This window comes from Podarcis vaucheri (assembly GCF_965113315.1).
Source record: "Podarcis vaucheri genome assembly, chromosome: 12".
Taxonomy (NCBI): domain Eukaryota; kingdom Metazoa; phylum Chordata; class Lepidosauria; order Squamata; family Lacertidae; genus Podarcis; species Podarcis vaucheri.
The window spans coordinates 38,799,912-38,820,691 of NC_138750.1; the positions used below are offsets into that span (position 1 = coordinate 38,799,912).

At 44.8% G+C, this 20,780-nt stretch overlaps 1 protein-coding gene across 12 annotated transcripts in view; it reads right to left on the reverse strand.

Moving 5' to 3' along the window:
- The window catches only part of ADAM22 (ADAM metallopeptidase domain 22), a 120,668-nt gene that overhangs the window by 59,606 nt on the left and 40,282 nt on the right, over positions 1-20,780 (reverse strand). For all 12 annotated transcript variants that reach the window (XM_082194132.1, XM_082194136.1, XM_082194142.1 and 9 more), the window contains exon 4: positions 12,103-12,169. In XM_082194132.1, coding sequence (XP_082050258.1) covers positions 12,103-12,169 — 67 coding nt within the window. The remainder of the gene's footprint in view (positions 1-12,102; positions 12,170-20,780) is intronic.

Below are 20,780 nucleotides of genomic sequence, written 5' to 3' on the forward strand. Positions count from 1 at the left end.
GCCTGGAACTGAGGAGACAGAGAGAAGTTATACTAGCCATTTTCAAATATCTAAAGGGCTGCCTCATGGAGGATGGAGCAAGCTTGTTTTCTCCTGCTCCAGAAGGAAGGACTTAAAATGAATGGATTCAAGTTACAAGAAAGGAGATTCCGACTAAACATCAGGAAGAACTTTATGACTGTAAGAGCTGCTCGACAGTGGAATGGACTCCCTTGGGAGGTGGTGATCTCTTCATCTCCATCATCTTCATCGTGATTGGGTGGCTCCTGTGGACCAATTAGACCACTGCATTTTGGATCCTATTCAACTCAGTACATAACAGTTGTTGTTGTTAATTTTATCATTTGTACCCCACCCATCTGACTGGGTTGCCCCAGCCACTCTGGACAGCTTCCAACATATATAAAAGCAGAGGTTTGGATGGCCATCTGTCATGAATGCTTAAGTTGAGATTCCTGCATTGCAGGGGGGTGGACTAGATGAACCTTGGCGTCCCTTCCAACTCTACAGTTATATGATTCTGACTCCTACCGCTCTAAAAGGGCACAGAAAAATGGTCCCCAGCTTTCTTGCCTTTTTGTCCTCTCTTAGGCCACATTCAAAGCCAGTTCCTTCATCTTTAGGTAAAGGTAAAGGTACCCCTGCCCATACGGGCCAGTCTTGTCAGACTCTAGGGTTGTGCGCTCATCTCACTCTAGAGGCCGGGAGCCGGCGCCGTCCGGAGACACTTCCGGGTCACGTGGCCAGTGTGACATCGCTGCTCTGGCGAGCCTGCACCAGAGCAGCACACGGAACGCCGTTTACCTTCCCGCTATAAAGCGGTCCCTATTTATCTACTTGCACTTTTTAAGGGTGCTTTCGAACTGCTAGGTGGGCAGGAGCTGGGACCGAACAACGGGAGCTCACCCCGCCGTGGGGATTCGAACTGCCGACCATACGATCGGCAAGTCCTAGGCACTGTGGTTTTACTCTTCCTTCATCTTTACAGGGAAGCAATTAAGAGGCCGCCTTCCTAGCAGATGCTGCCACGTATCCTTGGCCAGATGTCAGTGAGCAGCAGAGCACATGCGGCATCTTCCCATGCCCTGAGGCTCGAAGTGTGAAGCGGCTTGACCTCCCTTCACCTCCTTGCCTCTTTCCCAGGGACGAGCGTTGTGTGTAGTTTTGAGCTGTCGGTTCATTGTTTTAAGGCCAATGTCCAGAACAGCGATCTTGACCTTTATGGAAGACTTTAGAACTTTTCGAATAACACCCCCTGCCCAACCATGGGTATTGACCATGCTGTCTGGGGCTGATGGGAGTCTTAACAAGATCGGGAGGACCACATATGGTCCATCCCTGTTCTGTAAAGGCTGGCAGCCTGGGAGATGGCCAGGGTTGAAAGCCAGGGTTTTCTGCTACCGAGCTACAGCCATTCCCACTCTCTGAATCATTTCCTCCAAAAGAGGCCCAATTGTTTTAGGCGCTCAAATGTAATGTGAAGTTCTGACCAAGGAATTCACCTGCCACCTGCTCTGCTGAAACTTCTGTTCTCTCGCGAGTAGCACTTTCAAACCGGGAACAACTACTATAATCTAGAGGGTGCACGCTCACTGCTTTTTTTTATTAACGAGTCCTCTTTGCTTTGACTGCATCAATGTGATATTTGAGAGCCAGGCTCAAGGCCTACAGCTAAACTTAAGGCAAATCTGCATCTGAAATCCAATGCTGGAAACCGTCTGCAATTGCAGCTTTTCAAGAATGTACGTCAATAATAAAAACAAAACTTTCTAGAGAAATGGAAAAGATGGACTAGAGCACAGCATTCCTCGTGTGTGTGTGTGTGTGTGTGTGTTTGTCCCACTTAAAATGGATATTTCAGCTGCATTATAGAAATGTTTAAAAGTCACTGAGTTATGAACTGGGTCAGTGGCTCTAGAAATTAGGTGAGCAAGACAAGCTATTTTTAGTGATTGCTGTAGACCACAGAGAATGTCCTGAATGAGTGGTATTCACCAGATGGCCTTGGGAGTAGCATACATCCTGCTGTTGTTTACAGCTTTCTACCCTTATTGCCAGCTACCTTTCCCTAATTTCTTATGTTGTGGTTGTGGCACAGGTTTCCTTCAGGTCTGTAATCCTGGGTTCCTGAGCTTGTGCCACATAACACTCATTCTGGACTTGCAAGAAATCAGTTCCTTAGCGTGGCAGCACCAACTCTCTGGAACTCCCTGCCTGTTGGGCAGCCGATTTTCAGGAGGACAGTCCACAGAGCATTACGATTTACAGTGTCAAAGGCCTTAATCAGGTCAATAAACACCATATACAGGCATTGGTTTTGCTCTCTGCATTTTTCCTGAAGCTGTTGAGCAGTGAAAATCATGTACGCTGTCTCCCTAGAAGGCTGAAAAGCATTTAGGGATTCAGGAAGAGTAGCCTCGGATATAGTTAGAAGACGGTTTGCTAAGATCCTTGCAAGAATTTTGCTGGCCACAGCTAATAAAGATAGCAATCCATTCTGTCGTCTTTTTTTATTATTTAAAGGTGCTAATTTTGGCGTCCCTAAAGTCTGCTGGGATCTCCTCTCTCTCCTATATTTTTTCGATGAGCTTATGAAGTTGTTGTCTAAATTCAATTCTGCCCACTTTGAAGACTTTGACAGGTCCTCTGGCTTTGTTGTTTTTCATTTGGTTAATAGCTGTACACAACTCTCCCAAATTTGGAGATACCGCGAGCTCATCTCTAATTTGTTTTTGCAGAATTTGTGAGAGGACCTCAGCAGCTATGGGGGAGGTTGCGGTTAAGGAGATGCTGGTAATATTCTTTCCAGATCAGTGCAATAGCTTCTTTAGCTTTTAGAAGTGTGGTACCACTTGTTGAGCGTAGGGGGCATATGCCACGATTTATTGGCCCATAGATGGTCTTTGTGGCTTTCTGTACTTACACACTTATCATCATATGTATATGCTTATCTCTCCACCTGAGCCTATGTAACTAATCAATCCAGTATGAAGACAATCATGAAAAAGCAAGTCCACTGTATAGCAACACTAAGTAAAAACACAGCAGGACAAAAAGCAGCCAAAACAGTAAAGCCTTCTCACCTGTCAACAGAAGGGCAACAGAGAGGGGGCCAGGCGGGACTCCCTGGAATGGGACTTCCAAGGCCTGAAGAGCGGATAAGCAATTGATATGCAGCAGCAAGGCAGCAGCTCCCTTTGTGAGGAATGTTACAAACATGTGCACTTGGGCTTGCGGGCACAAAATCTGAAGTAATTTCCTTTCCTTAGCATTTAAAGGAATCACGATTTAGCTTTAGCATTACGAGCTGCATTTTATTAAGCCCCTCCACAAACACATCTCCTAGATTTAAAAGAGGCCCCTGGCAACTTTGTAGTGAATATCACTGACCTACATAAAGGAAGCATTTCTGCTCTTTTCTTGTTGCACAGTATCTTCTTGCAAGTATCAAGACTCTGATTGCCTCAATGGAACGTCAGTGTGAAGCAGGAGGAAAATGTGCCCGTTCCCTTAAAAAGTTCTGCAGGAACAAATACTTGACTGAAGAAAGGAACTGACGAAAAAGGCCTTAGAGCACAAAAAATGCAAAAATGGCACGTAAACAGTGGGAGAAAAGGCTAGTAATCCCAGGAGTCTTTGCACCGACCTTTGAGGGCTGTGGAGAGTTGGAGTTTGAGACAAGAGGTTTGGAGGGGGCCATTGTGGTGGAATCTGGCAGATTTTTGGCAGAATTTGGTGGTGGCTTTTTGGAATATTTTTTGAGGTGGCACTAAAGGCTGAGAAACCTAAGACGGCACATACCATGGCAACGAATGCATGCTGCTTCTCCTGTTTATCCCCTGTCTTCCTTTCCTTTGTTGCTTCCACCATGAGAAATTTTATCTTGTAAGCTCCTCAGGGCAGGGACCTATCCTCTTGAATTCTGTAAAGCAGTATGCCTCCTGATGATGCTATTGACATAGGTGTGTGTATTAGTTTATACATATTAATTCTGATATATCAATAATCAATAATGATGACAATGGGTGGTATCCAAACAACTCATTCTGTCACTTCAAGGATTTCTGCTTGTGCAACAGAAATTTCTTCCCCTGCATACACCTTACACCCTCCCAAATCTGCTCTGGAGGGTTGAGAGGAAACCCCAAACAGATTTAGGGGCACGTGGCAGGTGTGTCCATCCCACTGTGCAAGCAGGAAACCTGGCACAGATGGAACAAGTTAAATGCACACCGCCCGTAATAGTTAAGCAGTAAACCTTGATGCTACCATGATTGGGCAAAAGAGGAATAATGAAAACAGGATTTGGGTTTCTGATCCTTTACACCTAAATATCAAGTGCAGCTCTGACACTGGCAGTGCCTGCTGCTTTTTACACCCTTTTCATGAAGTAGAAATTAATAAGGCATTGTCTATCAACAGACATTTTGAAAGTACTATAGAGGACAGCTAGTTTAGTTCCTCACGTCGACGGAGGAGAATGCATTTTACAACACCACCTACAGGAGCTGTTCACAACCTATTCATAGTCTAGGAATCTTCTCAGATTCAAGGTGACTGGGAAGCAGAACGGCAAGGGTAAAAATTATGTAAGCAGCTAAGAATGTGTTGCAAGAACAAGCCAAGGAGTTCTCAGCAGACCATCTTCTACCATAGTGCATCCATCTAGGCTTAGGGAAAAGGAACAGGAAGCTGCCATGAACATTGAGCGAGGCCATCAGCATCAGCCCATCTATGTCAGCATTACTTACCCCGATGGGCAGCCGCTCTCCAAAGGTTTCAGATGTGAGTCTTCCCCCATCGCCATCTGGTGATGGCAGAGATTCTACATGCAAAGCACACTTTCTACTACTTGGCTATGGCCAAAGAGGACATTTCTTGGGAGACAATTCACACATGATTGAATTCCTCCACGAGCTACACCCCAATGCAAGGAAATATTTAGTAATTATTAGAGGTATTCCCTTGCACCTTCTTCCAAAGGAACCCCAGGGAGCAAATGTGCAACCTACAAGTAATTCGCCAACTCTGGCAATTGCATGCATATGAATTTTGTTGCACCTTTCACACTATACAGTATATGCCCCCATCGCAGCATCCCAGAAGATACACACACAATATGCACACAGGCCTGTTAACTATCAAATATGACTGTCTACCTATGAGTATGTCAGAAAGGTACTTTTTTTGCATAAGTATTTTGTCACATCTGGCACCAAAGTGGCAACGCTTGCCATTTAGTACAATGTTTGAATACAGTCAGAACCATTAGCCAAGGCTGTTGCGTTTGGATCTTGTTTCCGATAGATGGATGAACAGAATGTCTAAGGGGGGCGGGGGCGGAGCGAGTGTGTTGTTTTTAAGAAACAGCAGGGAACAGATTTGGATACTTAACAGGAAAGGGGACTGGTGCAGATTATTCAGACCAGCAGCTCTTTTATCTCGGTGGCAATCCCAGTGACAGAATGATAATCAAAGAGAGATAAAAGGACACAGTGATCCGCTGCAACTGTATGTTGGGAGTCTGGAAGAATCCCAGATTGCCTAAAGGAAAGAACAATAATATATGACAGACTCATGGAGGGGAAGAGGGGGTGGAGGGGGCTTCTGTTTCTCTAGTACCTCTTCCCACCTAAACCACAGCCAGTGCCACTGGTTTCAGTCCTGACAGCTTAGAGTGAGAGCAGGTTTGCCAGTCAACAAGGAAATCTGGTATTCTGAAGATGCAGCTTTTCAATATCCTTGCATGCATCTCAATTGCTGGTGCTAAAATAAATCTTAGAGCCTGCAAAAACTGCTTGTTACCATTCCCGCAGCTGCACAACAACCCAAAGGCATGTTTTCTCGATCTCACCTTGTCTCATCTGAATGCAATTGAACAGTGATGTCATCTCTTCCACGGCAAAACCAACTGGCGCTCATTAGCCTACATGCCAAATTATGTTGCAGTGTGAATTGGGCTTGTGACCCTGGGCAGAATTACTGGTTGCCTTGGCAAATGTGTGTTCCAAACCCCATGTTCCCTCAAGTGATGTGACTGCAGGGGAGGGGGATTTGTGGGGGAAAGACTGGACATCTGCTGATTGCCCCTGCAATACCCCACCAATTTTATTTTTTCCTCCAGCCTCCAATCTCAGAAGATGCATGGGGAAAAGGCAGTCAAACAAAGCTTGGATGAGCCATTTGCAAAGGAGAATAAATGGGCAAAGCTAGCAGCTCTTTAATACGCAAAAACTGAAATAGGCACCTTGTTGTATACATATGTGATTCGGTTTACAAATTCTATACCTGGCAGCCCAAACAACTGGATTGTTTAAAAATGGTGCAAAAACAATGTGCCCGTTACATAACTTATTTTTGTCGTCTTTCCCGTAACTGGTTTTTTTAAGCAGGTTATTGAAATGCATCGAACAATCCTTTGTAGTTTTGTTTTTCATACTCTTGTGTTGTGGCTGACTTATTTTTGGAAGAAGCCTTCCTCTAAAAATGGAGTCAAAAGATACAGCAAAACAATAATCCCACTGTTCTGTTGTACTGCATCATCACAATGGTGCAGAAAGTCTGGGCTCATTTGACCCAAGATCAGACTCTGGATTTTCAAAACAAAAACAAACATTGCTCACTCGCTCTTTCATTCGGTCTCACAAAGTGCCCTTGCTGGGATTTTTCATGGATTGGCCAACAACAACAAAAATAAACAAAGGTTTCCCAAGCCTCCACCATTCTGAGGCACTCATACGAATCTGGGAGCCAGGGGTGAACCTGTGCCCCCCCCCAGTGTTGCTGGACTACAACTCCCATCATCCCCACTAGCAGTGCTTTAGTCTTATCTGGATTGAGCTTGACTCTCACCCGGACCATTCCTGAGGCAAGACAACAATCCAGCACATTCACTGCCTCACCTGCAAATGTAAAGAAGTAGAGCTGTGTGCCATCAACATATTGCTGACAAAATAGTCCTAAGTGCTCTCTCTCCTTTTAGTTTCTTCCTGCCAAGCTTCTCTTGTTAGTTTCCATTTGGTTCTCCCTAAAGCCAGCTTCCAATGCAAAAGTGTATTTTGGCTGTCACGTACGAGCAATTAGTGAATGAGAAATATTGGAGGAGGAGGAGGAGGAGGAGGAGGAGGAGGAGGAGGAGGAGGAAGACATCCACCTAACTTTTGAATTCAGAAATGTTCTTTAAGTGCAGAATTAAAGGCCACATTGCACAATATACGGCAGCTGCATTGAGTTAGATCAACAGCCCCCTTCTTCATTGCAAATCATGGTGGGAGCAGCTCTAAAACAGAGAAAAGTGCAGGGGGCAAGAGCACTTTCAGAACACCTGTTTATAGAGCATTCATAGGTAGCAAGGAATGATGACTGGCTATTTAATGAGCCTTCACTCTGATTTGTCTGCGGGGAGGTTAGATGATGTTGCATCAAAGCAAGTCTCAACCTAGTGCATTTTCCCACTGCTTTCCTTATTGAAATAAGTCCAGTCTTCTGGGGAAGTGGGTTTGCTGCACAATGCCTTCCAATCAACCACACTTTCACAAAATGATTTCTGCACAAAATGCAACTCAATCCCACCACAAAACAGCCACTGCTTGGAAACTCCCTAACCGAGCACACAGAAACGAACTGTGAAGCAATGAAATTTGATCTTTGAAATTCTAACCGGGCAACCCTAGGAGAAATTTAGTGGCACGTGCAAAACTTTTTGTAGTGTTTGTCTCTGTAAAGGAGGAAATGGACAGAAAGAGAATAAACTGATTTCTTGGGTCACTTGAATTGAGTGCAGCTGTAGCTCTAGTCAGCACTGACAGATGTAACAAGAAAGCATAAGGAGACTAAGTAAATCCACACAATGGTAAACTGAAGGAGAACCAGCTGCATTGTAATTTCTTTCCTTCAGGTTTGATTCAGGTGAGGAACTATACCGATTTATATATATATTAGTAATTTTGCACTGATTTTCATATGCATTTTTGTAATATTTCATTTAAGTTGTCTTTCGTTGCTTCAGTTTTTTGTACAGATCTTTTTTAATATATTAAGTGGTATAGTTATTAAATAATCAAAATCAAAGAATAAAATAGTCAGAATCGGGCATTCATTGATGGGCTTTGAAAAAACAAATAGGGTGGGTTGAGAGCATGCAAGAGAGTTCCTACACTTTCTGTATTTTCAAGCGGGACTTTTCTGCAACAGCAGAGTAGTTTCCACAGACCTGAGGAGGGTCTTATGTGGGACCTCCCACAAGGAGGCTTCCCCACTACACAAAAGTCATCCTCAAACCTGAAGAAGGTGATGGGGACAGAAGACAGAGCTAGCATGCTTGTCTACTCTCCTCCCTCCTCATCAGCTTAGTTAAGCCTGGCAGTGAGTACCTGAATAGGGCCAGTGGATATCCTTAATCAGCACCCTGATGAGACAATGGACTGGATGAGGGCCAATAAACTGAGGTTCTGGAGATGACTGAGCTTTCCCCTAAGCGATCAAGTTCACAGTCTGAGAGATGCTCACTGATCCTGCAGTGCCGCTTGAGGGAGAAATGGCCTCATCTTTAATCAGGTTAGGATAATATACCAGCTGCAATCCTATAAGGGGCTTTAAATTTCATGCAGAGAAATTGACGCATATGCCACCTCCCTCTTCCCATCAGGAACAGCCCAAAACTGCTGTGAGGACAGTCCCTCCATAGTGACCCCAGCACATAATAGGGGGACGGAGTCAGCATGGAAAGAGCACCTCCAATCTCCTCCGGGCCTTATAAAATTTTATTGCTCTGCCACTGGCTTTATAGCCACAAATGACTCCACATTTATTATTAAAAGTCTTGAGCAATCCTATACCGTGTCTGCCACGAAAACTGCCAAAATGCACTGCATTGTCTTTAAACTATGCTAAAGAGGTATTCTAATATTAGAATGCCTTGAAGAATCAGAACCTAATTTGGTAAAAAAAGAAGAAGAGAGACTTGCTAGTGATCCAAAGTGTTTAGATTTTCACCTTTTATGTATAATGCCCAACAGAGAGAAACAGATGCCCATTCCTGTTCTTTCTTAGCGTCAGATTTTCATAAGCTGTATTCATAACAGGCACTCTCTTTAAATGTATGACTGAATGGATCCATACTTAAAATACACATCTTTCCAAAGGCTGGAGAGGAATAACTGGCATTTATGAATGCCCCAACTCTTCCTTTCTTGGGGGAAGAAGCCCAGAGCTTGGGGGTGGGGGTCTGCTTTGTATGCAGAAGGTCGCAAGTTCAATCCCCATCATCTCCAGAGAGCTGCTGCCAGTCAAATGTAGACAATATTGAGGTACACAGACCAGCGGTCTGACTCAATATAAGGCAGCTCCCTGTGTCCCTTGCCTCCACAGCAGTCGCCTTTCAGCTACTGCCACTTCTTAAATCCTGGCATCTCACTGTTGCCACGAAGGAGGCTACCCCTCTTCCCCAACCCTACTACCAACCCCACTATTATAGTCAACGGTAAGTTGTTAGCACACCTGTGTTAATAAGAGACATTGCCTTGGTCTCTTGACCTGAGTCTCCTATTTTCATTGCTGCATTGTTTAAGGCAATTTTGTGTTTGCGCATATTTTAATTACCAATCTTTATAGGGCAGTGGTCAGAGTGTTGGGCCCGGAAGAAGAGGGTTCAAACCCTCACTCACGGGGTAAGCTCACGGAGTGATCCTTGGGCTAGTCACTGTCTCCCATCCAAATGTACCTCAAAGGGGAGTTGTAAGGATAGCATGGGGGGAGAGGAGAGAACCATGTAACACCACCTCAAGCTCCTTGGAGGAAAGGTGGGATATAAATGTAATGCAACTGGTTTATCTTCTTTATAAACCACACAGAAGTCTATTTATGCATTAAGCAGTATACTACTAGTACTAGTACTACTACTACTACTACTAATAATAATACCACCACCACCACCAACAACAACAACAATAAAGTAAAAGTCGTGAAGCAGAAGCTACAGAAGCTGTAGCCTCAATAGCCAAAGCTGAGACGAGCCCACACACTGCTGTGCAGCCACAAGATGTGGTATTGTGCTGCCACTTGGATCTCCTTCGGGTGCCTCCTCCTTGAGGGGTGCGGAGGGTGGCAACACAAGAACGGGTCTTCTCTGCAGTGGCTCCCCATCTGTGGAATGCTCTCCCCAGGGAAGTTCGCCTGGCACCTTCATTATACAGCTTTATGTGCCAGGCAAAAACGTTCCTTTTTAACCACGCCTTTGGTTGACCTGATTGACATCCTATGCCAGGCTTCCTCAGCCTTGGCCCTCCAGATGTTTTTGGCCTACAACTCCCATGATCCCTAGCTAGCAGGACCAGTGGCCAGGGATGATGGGAATTGTAGTCTCAAAAACATCTGGAGGGCCAAGGTTGAGAAAGCCTGCCCTGTGCCCTTTTAAAATGTGGCTCTTTTTTTGGGGGGGGGTGTTATTGGGTTAATATTATTATTATGATTTTATATACTGTGATCTTTTCTGTGAACTGCCCTAAGACCTCCAGGTATAAGGACGGTATATAAATTCAATCAAGAAATAAATATCTTTGCGCCCCATCCTAGGTGCTTCATGTCTGATAATAATATTGTTCTTCTGAACTGTGGCATCCATAATACTAAGTGCAGAAACTCTGAAGAGGCAGTAAAAATGCCTGCAAACTAGCAATGTGGAAATTGGAATGAGTGGAGAACTAGATCATTGCCACTGCACTGAATGGGCATCCTCAGATGACTATTTTGTTCTACAGAAGCTAAATAAGAAAAGAAAAGAAAACACTGGTGGCTAGAATGAAAACTGTACTGTTTTCAGTTTCCTGTTTTTGTTGTTGTACACCATCCTGATATTTTATGATGTGGCAGTAGAGAAGTAACTGAACAAAACAACAACATAACATACATGGAGAAGTTGTGGAGAAGGTGGTCAGATGATGATGAGGAATAGATCAGAGAGCTGGAGGAACCCAGGAAGGGTACCAGTGGGTACAGGGAGGAGGAAACTGACCCTGAGGACTGTGGGCTCAGTGGGCTGTGGGTAGAAGTCTGGATCCTGTAGAAGGGCATAACAGGTTGTCAAAAGAGTACTCCACCCCTGTGACAGTGGATACCCCACACCCAATGCCATAGAGCTGCCTTTCTTGGTCCTCCCTGTCAGTCAAGAGCCACACCTTTCTAAGGAGTCGCTGAGAGAAATGTCAAGTGTTGATCTGGCTCCAACTCTGTGCCCAGTTCCAAGAATCTGGCAGGAACAAATCTCACGGAGCCAGCCTCTATGGAGATCACTTCTCATTTGTACGCAAAAAAAAAAAAAAAGGACCAGACCACTGGGTGGAAAAGCTTTCCTTCTTGTTGTTAACTGCTGTTACCTGAGGGTGTAAGATGTGGGGAAAGCCAGTGTCAAATACAGCTTCCACCTGGAGGCTGCTTAGAGTATAGCAGCAATCAGCAATGTCCTGACAGCCACAACTTCATCAGAAGCACAATTCTGGCAGAATTACAAAACACAGGTGCCTTGCTTTATAATACTGAGCCAAATAAAAACAAGCTTTTGAACTGGGGTGAGGAACCCTGGGCCTGGGGGTCGAAAGCAGCTTTCCAGGCCTCTTTGTCTGGAACTTTCCTCTGGCCACACCCCTCACTGCCTCACCCCTCTTGCTCTAAGCCAGTTATAGGGAACCTGTGGCCCTTCACAGCCTCTTGGACTCCAACTCCCATCAGCCCCAGCCAGCAAGGCCAATGGGCAGGGATGCTGGGAGATGAAGTCCCACTCCTGCTGTGAGCTCTCCTCAAACGTGTCTTGGTGGGAATGGGCCTTTGAACTGCCTCTTGCTTGCCTGGATAGAGAGGAGCATACATGGGCAGGAAGCACCGTCATCTGTGGGGCTGGAATGGGCAATGGCAAGAGCCCTTCCCCCCTCTGGGTCCCCATCCCTGCTTTGGAAGACTGAAATGTGGCTTGGTTGTTTTATAACTCGGCTCCCAATTTGTGTTCCCTCACCAGCACTATCTGCAGCCAAGTTAAGACAGCTTAATCGCATTGCATGCAGCAAGATGAAAATATATTCATAACAAAAATGCCAGGGTGCAAGTTCTTACTTTTACTTCCACCATCTTTCCGCCGTGTTCAATGTGCCTCTCGAGGTATTCTGAAGACAGCAGATCACTGAAATGACAGGCAAGGAGTGCTCCGTTATATGACATTTCCTCAGCATGTAAACATTGGCGTTTAGAAAGCAAATACTTTTTTCTCAAATGTTCCTACACACACAATAAAAACACTTGACAGTTAGCTCCAGCAAAGCTACATTCGAAATGTGTCATTTTTCATAAAAGTAGCTATTCTGAAAAGGAGCTGCCAGTGTTTTAAAAATCAGTGACCTAAGAGATGCAGATAGCAGACAACCCAAACCCCAAACAGATGTATCAAACCTTAAAAAAAATAAAAATAAAAAATACAGTAAAACAAACACTACAAAGCAATGACTCGTTTCTTTTCTAACTCAAGCATTTCAGTGTTTCTATGTATAACTATATAATAATATGAGCCTCTAGGTTTCAGGTACACTCCCATTATTTTTGTCATTGCTGTAACAATTACAATTCTTTCCGATAAAAACATACTAATTTTAGCAAGTAAGTATAGAAAGCAAGATGGCTCCAATGGATTTTCACCTTACTTAAAGCAGTAGTTAAATATCATTTTTCATAGGGAGATTGAGCATTTCGTGAGGCAGCATGGGAGAAATCAATGAACTATTTGTTCACACTGTTTATTTGTTTTAAGAGCTATGAAATAAGGAGCTGTTTCTGACAAGGCCGCACATTTTGAAGTGATATTTCTATTTGTCCCGAGGAAAGATTCTGCTTATAGAATTCTCAGTTATACATACAGAAAAGGTGGCAACAAGTGCAGATATCTGAGAAATTCCAGAGCAAGGGCAACTAATTCTGTAGCATCAGTAACCAGCTCCATGCTATGCAGTGCTATCCTTCCATTCTACCTGCCGCTGAGTTGCTAAATTGAAAGTTTGGTGGTACTAATATGAACACAATGTATATGGCCCAATAAACTCTGGCCACTGTCGTTTTAGCATGTAATAAACATTGCAAGATCCAACGATTTAATGACAAGAGGGGGTGAAAACACTAGTGTAAATGAGAAGTTTCCCTTTACCAACTTTTTAATTAGAGAAAAGGTGGGGAACCTTCAGTCAAGAGGCCAAATGAGTCTACATAGAGTTGGAAGGGACCCCAAGCGCCATCTCATCCAATGTCCTGCAATGCAGCAATCTCAACTATAGCATCCATGACAGATGGCCACCCAATCTCTGCTTAAAAATCTCCAAGGAAGGAGAGCCCACAACCTCCCGAGGGAGTCCGTTTCACTGTCGAACAGCTCTTACTGTCAGAAAATTCTTCCTGATGTTCAGTCGGAATCTCCTTTCATATAACTTGAAGTGACCAGTTCAGGTCCTAGCCTACAGAGCAGGAGAAAACAAACGTGCTCCAATGCTCCATCTTCTGTATGGCAGCCCTTGAGATATTTGAAGATGCCTATCATATCTCCTCTCAGTCTCCTCTTTACCAGGCTAAACATACCCAACTCTCTCAACCGCTGTTCATAACACTTGGTTTCCGGACCCTTGATCAACTTGCTTGCCCTCCTCTGCACATGTTCCAGCTTGTCAACATTCCTATTAAACTATAGCACCCAGAAATGGACACAGTACTCCAGATGTGGTCTGACCAAGGCAGCACTATTCCCTTGATCCACAAGAAACTACACTTCTGTTGATGAAGCCTAGGATAGCATTAGCTTTTTTGCTGCCGCATCATACAGTTGACTCATGACACAATTCTCATTTAGAAAACCCACCAGGAAAGCCAACTTCTATCTACAAGAAGTCATGTTCAGAGATATATCCAACACATACATTTAAAAAGCAAAACAAAATTTGAGCACACCCTAAGGAAGAGCAATTTATCATTCAAAAGTCTGGTGGTATAAAAAAAAGGTTTTGCCTGGCACCGGAATGCATTTATACCTTGCTTGAGCATCAGGAATATATTTGAGGGCTAGCTATAACTAGTTTTGCCAATTTCTGGCTGTGTTGATGAAAACCAAACAACAGAACAGGCTTGCATTCCATACAAATTTAAAGCTGTAATCCTGTACACACTTTCTTAGGAGTAGGCCCCCACTGAATTCAGGAAGACTTACACACCTCAGGAGGCATGCATAGGATTGTCCCGCAAATGCTTTATTTTAGTGCCGCTGACGGCTTGTTTACTGATACAAAACAGAGAGTGCAGAACTCCCACCTCTTAACGCTGCTGAGAGTAAAGAAGAATTTTATGAATCAAATAAAAGCATTTCTAGAACACATTGCCAAAGTTTTATGGCTCTTCTTTGCAAACACCACCACATCATACCAAACTGGGGTGGGAACTGATTTGTGGGGAAGGGCCATAGCTCAGTACTAGAGCACATGTTTTGAATACGGAAAGCTCCATGCTCAGTTCCTGGCACCTCCTGCTAGGTCTGGGAAATATTCCTGCATGAAAGCCTGGAGAACGGCTGCCTGTTGGATATAGACAATACTAAGCTAGATGGGCCAATAGTCTGAAATCAGTATAAAAGCAGCTTTCTGTGTTCAATAGGAGCATTATTTGTTTTTAACAAGATGCAGGCTAATGTTTCCCAGCGTGGAATGACAAAAGCCCAGTTTTTAATAAATACTGCAAACATCTTAAAAAGATTTATGGCAGACCTAACAAAAATGCAAGCCACTAACATAAGGCAAACAGCAGTAGGAGTTTTAATATGGCAAAACAGAATAGTACGCCACACATGCCATTATTGCTGTACTTAAAGGGCATAGTTTTTTTGTTACAAGGAAATAATTGGCTTTTATTAACCTTCACGGCGCAAATAAAAAATCTAAGCAAATGCACAAGAATTGGCACTTGCCCTTGTGGCATAAAAGCACAGATTTGCTTTTGCAATGAAATCATTTGCATTTGAATGGTGACAAATAGCATGATTCTTTTATGTCCCTTGGAATCGGAATAGTGTTGCTTGACAGCAGGACTACCCTGAAATCCTGCTAGCTTGAAAGTGGTGGTAGTGAAGGAGGAGGCACCATATATATTAAGGAGCAACAGCTCTAAACCAACTTTAGGCTCACAGGCAGACATTTTTGGTTAAAACAAGAATAGCGTAAAATCAATGCAGAACATTGTTTCCTGCTTGGCAGGGGGTTGGACTCGATGGCCCTTGTGGTCTCTTCCAACTCTATGATTCCATGATTCTCTGATTCTATGAACAGCCAGGTAGTCAGATTTCTTGGAAATCTAGCATAATCCTGTTGGGGATAGCTTTTCTGGGTGTGTCATGAAAACGGGGCAGGGAGGGTGCCGTTTGGACCCTACTGATTCAAGGATGCCCTGACGCACCTCTTGTGGCGTTTGCACGTTCATTTAGAGCCTGTCTGTACGGGGGGGGAGAGAAAGGGTTAAAATGTAGACCAATCGGAAAGCTGGAGGAGGAGCCTACATGTGTATAAAAAGGCTTAGCCCGAGGTTTGTTAAGAGTTGTTGGTGGGTAGTTGGTTGGTTTTAGTGAGTTGGCTGGTTGGGAAAGGCAGTGGGAGAAGCAGTTGTCAGGCAATTGGAAATAGAGAGACAGTTAGGGCAGTGGGTTCTTGAGTGAGGGGAGGTGGAAGAGATAAAGGTAAAGGGACCCCTGACCATTAGGTCCAGTCGTGGCCGACTCTGGGGTTGCAGCGCTCATCTCGTTTTATTGGCCGAGGGAGCCGGCGTACAGCTTCCGGGTCATGTGGCCAGCATGACTAAGCCACTTCTGGCTAACCAGAGCAGCGCACAGAAACGCCGTTTACCTCCCCGCCGGAGCGGTACCTATTTATCTACTTGCACTTTTTGGTGTGCTTTCGAAGTGCTAGATTGGCAGGAGCAGGGACCGAGCAACGGGAGCTCACCCTGTCGCGGGGATTTGAACTGCCGACCTTCTGATCAGCAAGTCCTAGGTTCTGTGGTTTAACCCACAGCGCCACCCGCGTCCCTGGTGGAAGAGATAGAGAGAGGGAAATAAGACTAAGAAAGTAAAGAGTAACAACGTTTGGAATGCCGTAAAAGTTTGTTTGTGTCAGAAATAAAATACACTGTTCTCTATTAATTTGAGAACCTGACTGAGACTGAAGTGATTTTACCAGGGAGGACCTGGTTGGTGGCAGCGGATTAGTGGTGTACGGGTCAATAGCCCATGAGATGATCGGGGGCTCTGTACGACCGCCACACCCATTTCGAGTCCTACTGATCCCAAAATACCACCAGCAGTGTTTGCATACATCTATGCAAGCAGGGTGTTCCACCCGTGTACCAGGAGTTCCTCCAGAGCAAAAGAGGATGTCCCTGCCAATGGCACTCATCTTCAGAAAAGCAGCATTCATGCTGACTCTTACGGCTCCTCAGCCAGACTCCAGATGAAGATATGATGGCTCTGTTAAGCACGTTAAATATTGATGAAATTGTATGATAGTGAAATTTAGAAATAAGTACTTAGTCCTTTATCAGCCATCCCGGGGACTTTGCACTCCTTGGCCAGAACACTGGAAGGCAGGATAGGGTTCAATTCTTACCAAGCAATCAGGGGGAAAGAGGTGTAGCTCAGTGGCACAGCACACGCTTCTCGTGCAGGAGGTCCCAGGTTCAATCCCTGGCATCTTCAGGTAGGGCTGGGAAAGAACTGTGGCTGAAACCCTGGGAAACTGGGGCCAGCCAAGGTTGAAGATTCTGAGCTAGAACGGTCTGGCTTAGTACAGCTTGGTACTCGAACGGCTTGGCTCCTGAACGCCACAAACCCAGAATTGAGTGTTCTGGTTTGTGAACATTTTTCAGAAGCTGAACGTCCGACGCGGCTTCTGATTGAGTGCAGGAAGCTCCTGCAGCCAATCGGAAGCCGCGCCTTGGTTTTCGAATGGTTTCAGGAGTCAAACGGACTCCCGGAACAGATTAAGTTTGAGAACCAAGGCACCACTGTACACATCAGGAGCAGGTGTCAGGAGCAGATGAGCAAAACTCACATGTTGTCAGTGAAGTTAATTCTTTGTTCAAGGAAACAAAGACAGCTCAGGAGGCCAGGCCAAGAGAACACAGAAACTCTTCCCGGTGGAACTTGCAGTTGTGAGGACTGAGGTTACCCGCCTTCCCACAGCTCCCTACGTCTCCTCCTCCCCCAGTTCCTCCCCAAGCAATCTGAGGCTCTGTTGCCCTGCCTGTCTTTGTTCCTCTCTCTTCACACGTCTTTGGATTATGCGAAGGAAGCCAGGTAGCTCAGCATCTTCAAGATACATATTGTAGTGTTTGACAGAAGAGTAAAATCATGAGCACCACTATAAAATGCCCATTCAAGGGATGTAAAAAAGTTATACAAGAAAGCCACAACTAATCTTCTACTTCAGCTGGCAAACAGTTGTTGTTGTTGTTTAGTCGTGTCCGACTCTTCGCGACCCCATGGACCAGAGCACGCCTGGCAAACAGTAGACCTCTTAATTGCTTAATCACAGACTTGGGAGAGAAGAAACTGAGCCAACCCTAATTATCCAACCGCAGACTCCAGAACATGACCACAGCATCCTGAGTAAACCACCACCAATCATTTATGTACAACAAACATGCTAGATTAGAATTCAGCATGCACAACAACTAAGGCCAATGGCAGCATCTATTGCAGAACTACAAACATTTACATTAAAAATCCAGACACAATGCAACTTTAGGTTAGAAAACAGGTTATCCTTTCGGTTCAGAACTTCTGGTGCCACATTGTTTATAGTGTATCAACACAGCAGCAACAAGGGAAAGGAACCAATGGTTCTCCAGCTGTTGGACTACAACCTCCATCATCCCTTGGCCATTTTGGCTGGGGCTGATGGGAGCTGGAATGCAACAAAATTGGGGGTTGGGGCACAGCTTCCCTATCCCTACCCTACAGCCTCCATTATGATATCTGGGAAGAGATGCATGGACTTGTTGACACTGCAGGCAAAAAGCAGGTTGTCTGCCTTCTGTTTAGGTGCAATGGTAACACACAAGCAATCATCCTATAGCTTTCTGGGGTGCTTTGCACTTTTAAAGAGCATGCACAGCAGAATCCCCCCACCCCCAGGAGATGCCACATAAAAGTTAACAAAATTCTAGGAACAGCCGTGGTTCAACTCCAGATCTGGTGGCAAAATTAAAGACTTCCCTTTAAAAAGAAACTCACTTCCTCCACAATGTTCATCAAACTCATATAACCACACTGTTTCATGGCTCTCTGCATCCTGCCCCAACACCAATTTGGCAAAAAGGGCAGCTGCAGCTTTGCTTTTTGGGAATCTAATCTGCCAACCTGCCTTGGAAATGAACATGTCTAGGAAAACGCAAGAAGCACCAGCAACAAAATATTGCAGGGTATCCTACATTCTGTGGTACCAAGCATGCTGAGTCTTCAGTGGGTTGTTTGGGGGATCTTTAGCCCCCTTAGTTTTTAAAAGCAGGGTATTTTTTGTCCCCCAAATATGTTCCCTCTTTTTTCTCACTGGCCCTGTTTCTGGCTATACTGGTAGCACTCACCATGACTTCACTATTAGAAGGAGTTTGTGTCAGTCCTTTGCACACCACATCTTTGGCGAATCAGTTTGTGAAGGATGACTATGAAATAGAGGAACTGCTGATGAGACATGGCTTCTGCTGTGTTACTCAGTGCGATACCAGTTTCTTCCCAGAAGTGGGTCTGCTGGCAAGTGGAGGTATTGTGACATTAGCGGGGCTGGGTTTCCTCTCCTTCATTCCTCTTGCAGTAGATCCACTTACAGGAAAGGCCTAGAACCTACTGTGCAAGCGAGAATCCTTCACCAACAGTAGGCTGACCTACAAAGAATAGCCTAACAAGACTCTTTGTTCCTAAGTAATTCCATTAATGCTCTTTCTTTCTGCAAACATAGCAGAAAGGGAACTTACTGGAACAAGGATGAGGTATTTTTATAGAGCCTGCCCTTCCTTGTAGAAAGAAGTTGGCTGGTACATGCACTCTCATGCTTCACTATGTGTTTTGTTTTATTTTACTTATCTTTAGGTGCCAGGTGAAAACATTTTCTTTCAACCAGGCATTTGGCTGATTAACATGAGGAGGCTTTTAAAACGTGTTTGTGGGAGTGTGCTTATTTATTTGTTTTATTATGTATTCTGTGTTCTCATTTTGCATGTTTATGTTGTGAACCACACTGTGATCTTTGGGTGATGGGGAGCATACAGATCATGGAATCACCCAGGGCCATCTAATCCAACCCCCTGCAATGCAGAAATCTCAGCTAAAGCATCCATGACAGATGGCCATGCAACCTCTGCTTCAAAACCTCCAAGGAAGAAGAGTCCACAGCCTCTCAAAGGAGTCCATTCCAGCTCTTACTGTCAGAAAGTTATTTCTGATGTTTCGTCGGATTCTCCTTTCTTGTAACTTGAACTCACTGGTTCGGGCCCCACCCTCTGTACCAGCAGAAAAGAAGCTTCCATGTGACCGCCCTTTAGATATCTGAAGATAGCTATCATATCTTCTCTCCATCTCCTTCTCCTCTTTTCCAGGCTAAACACACCAGCTTATTTACTATTTAATAAATAATGATAAAATAATGGACACAATTAATTGAAATTTTAAAAAATAACAATCTTGAAACCTGTGACTTAAGATAGTCAGGCAGATGAAAACATCTTATTGGCAGTAGCTCTTCAGGGTTTTGGATGGGGGTCTTCCCCAGTCCTACCTAGAGAAGTTGAGGATTTAACTGGTGGCCCTTTGCATGCAATCCATCTGCTCTAAGCACTGAGCTACCCCAAAACCTACTAAGGCTGCGGTCCTAAAGCACATTTTTTATAGGGCAGGTCCTAGTGAACCCAGTGGGACTTATTTCTGAGTAAACACACTGTAGGGTTGCACTGCAAACCAGCATTTCCCACCACTGTAAGTGGTATTTCTGCCATTCCCACCGCCATTCACGACTTTTAGGTCCTCAGCCATTTCAGTGAGATTTTGCAATGCATTCTCAGTTCTACATCCTTGTGGAATCTCCCTCAACACTACTAAATTATTGATAGTTTAAAAGAAGGAAAAAACCCTGTTCTGATGCACTATGTGCTATTTATAACCAGGGGAGGAATCAAACTACACAAGGATGCAGCAGCTCTGTGCTGCTTTTCAGCTGTCAAGCACAATGTATGCAGTTGCCAATTTTAGAGCTAACCAAAGAATGGAATTTTTATGAGAATGTAATGGGGATCTGGGGGGACGCGGGTGGCGCTGTGGGTAAAACCTCAGCGCCTAGGACCTGCTGATCGCATGGTCGGCGGTTCGAATCCCCGCGGCGGGGTGCGCGCCCGTCGTTCGGTCCCAGCGCCTGCCAACCTAGCAGTTCGAAAGCACCCCCGGGTGCAAGTAGATAAATAGGGACCGCTTACCAGCGGGAAGGTAAACGGCGTTCCGTGTGCTGCGCTGGCTCGCCAGATGCAGCTTGTCACGCTGGCCACGTGACCCGGAAGTGTCTGCGGACAGCGCTGGCTCCCGGCCTATAGAGTGAGATGAGCGCACAACCCTAGAGTCTGGCAAAACTGGCCCGTACGGGCAGGGGTACCTTTACCTTTTTAATGGGGATCTGATAATTGTAACAATTTCCATGAAGGGAGAAATGAAATCAAAAACAAAAACAAATCTTTAGTGG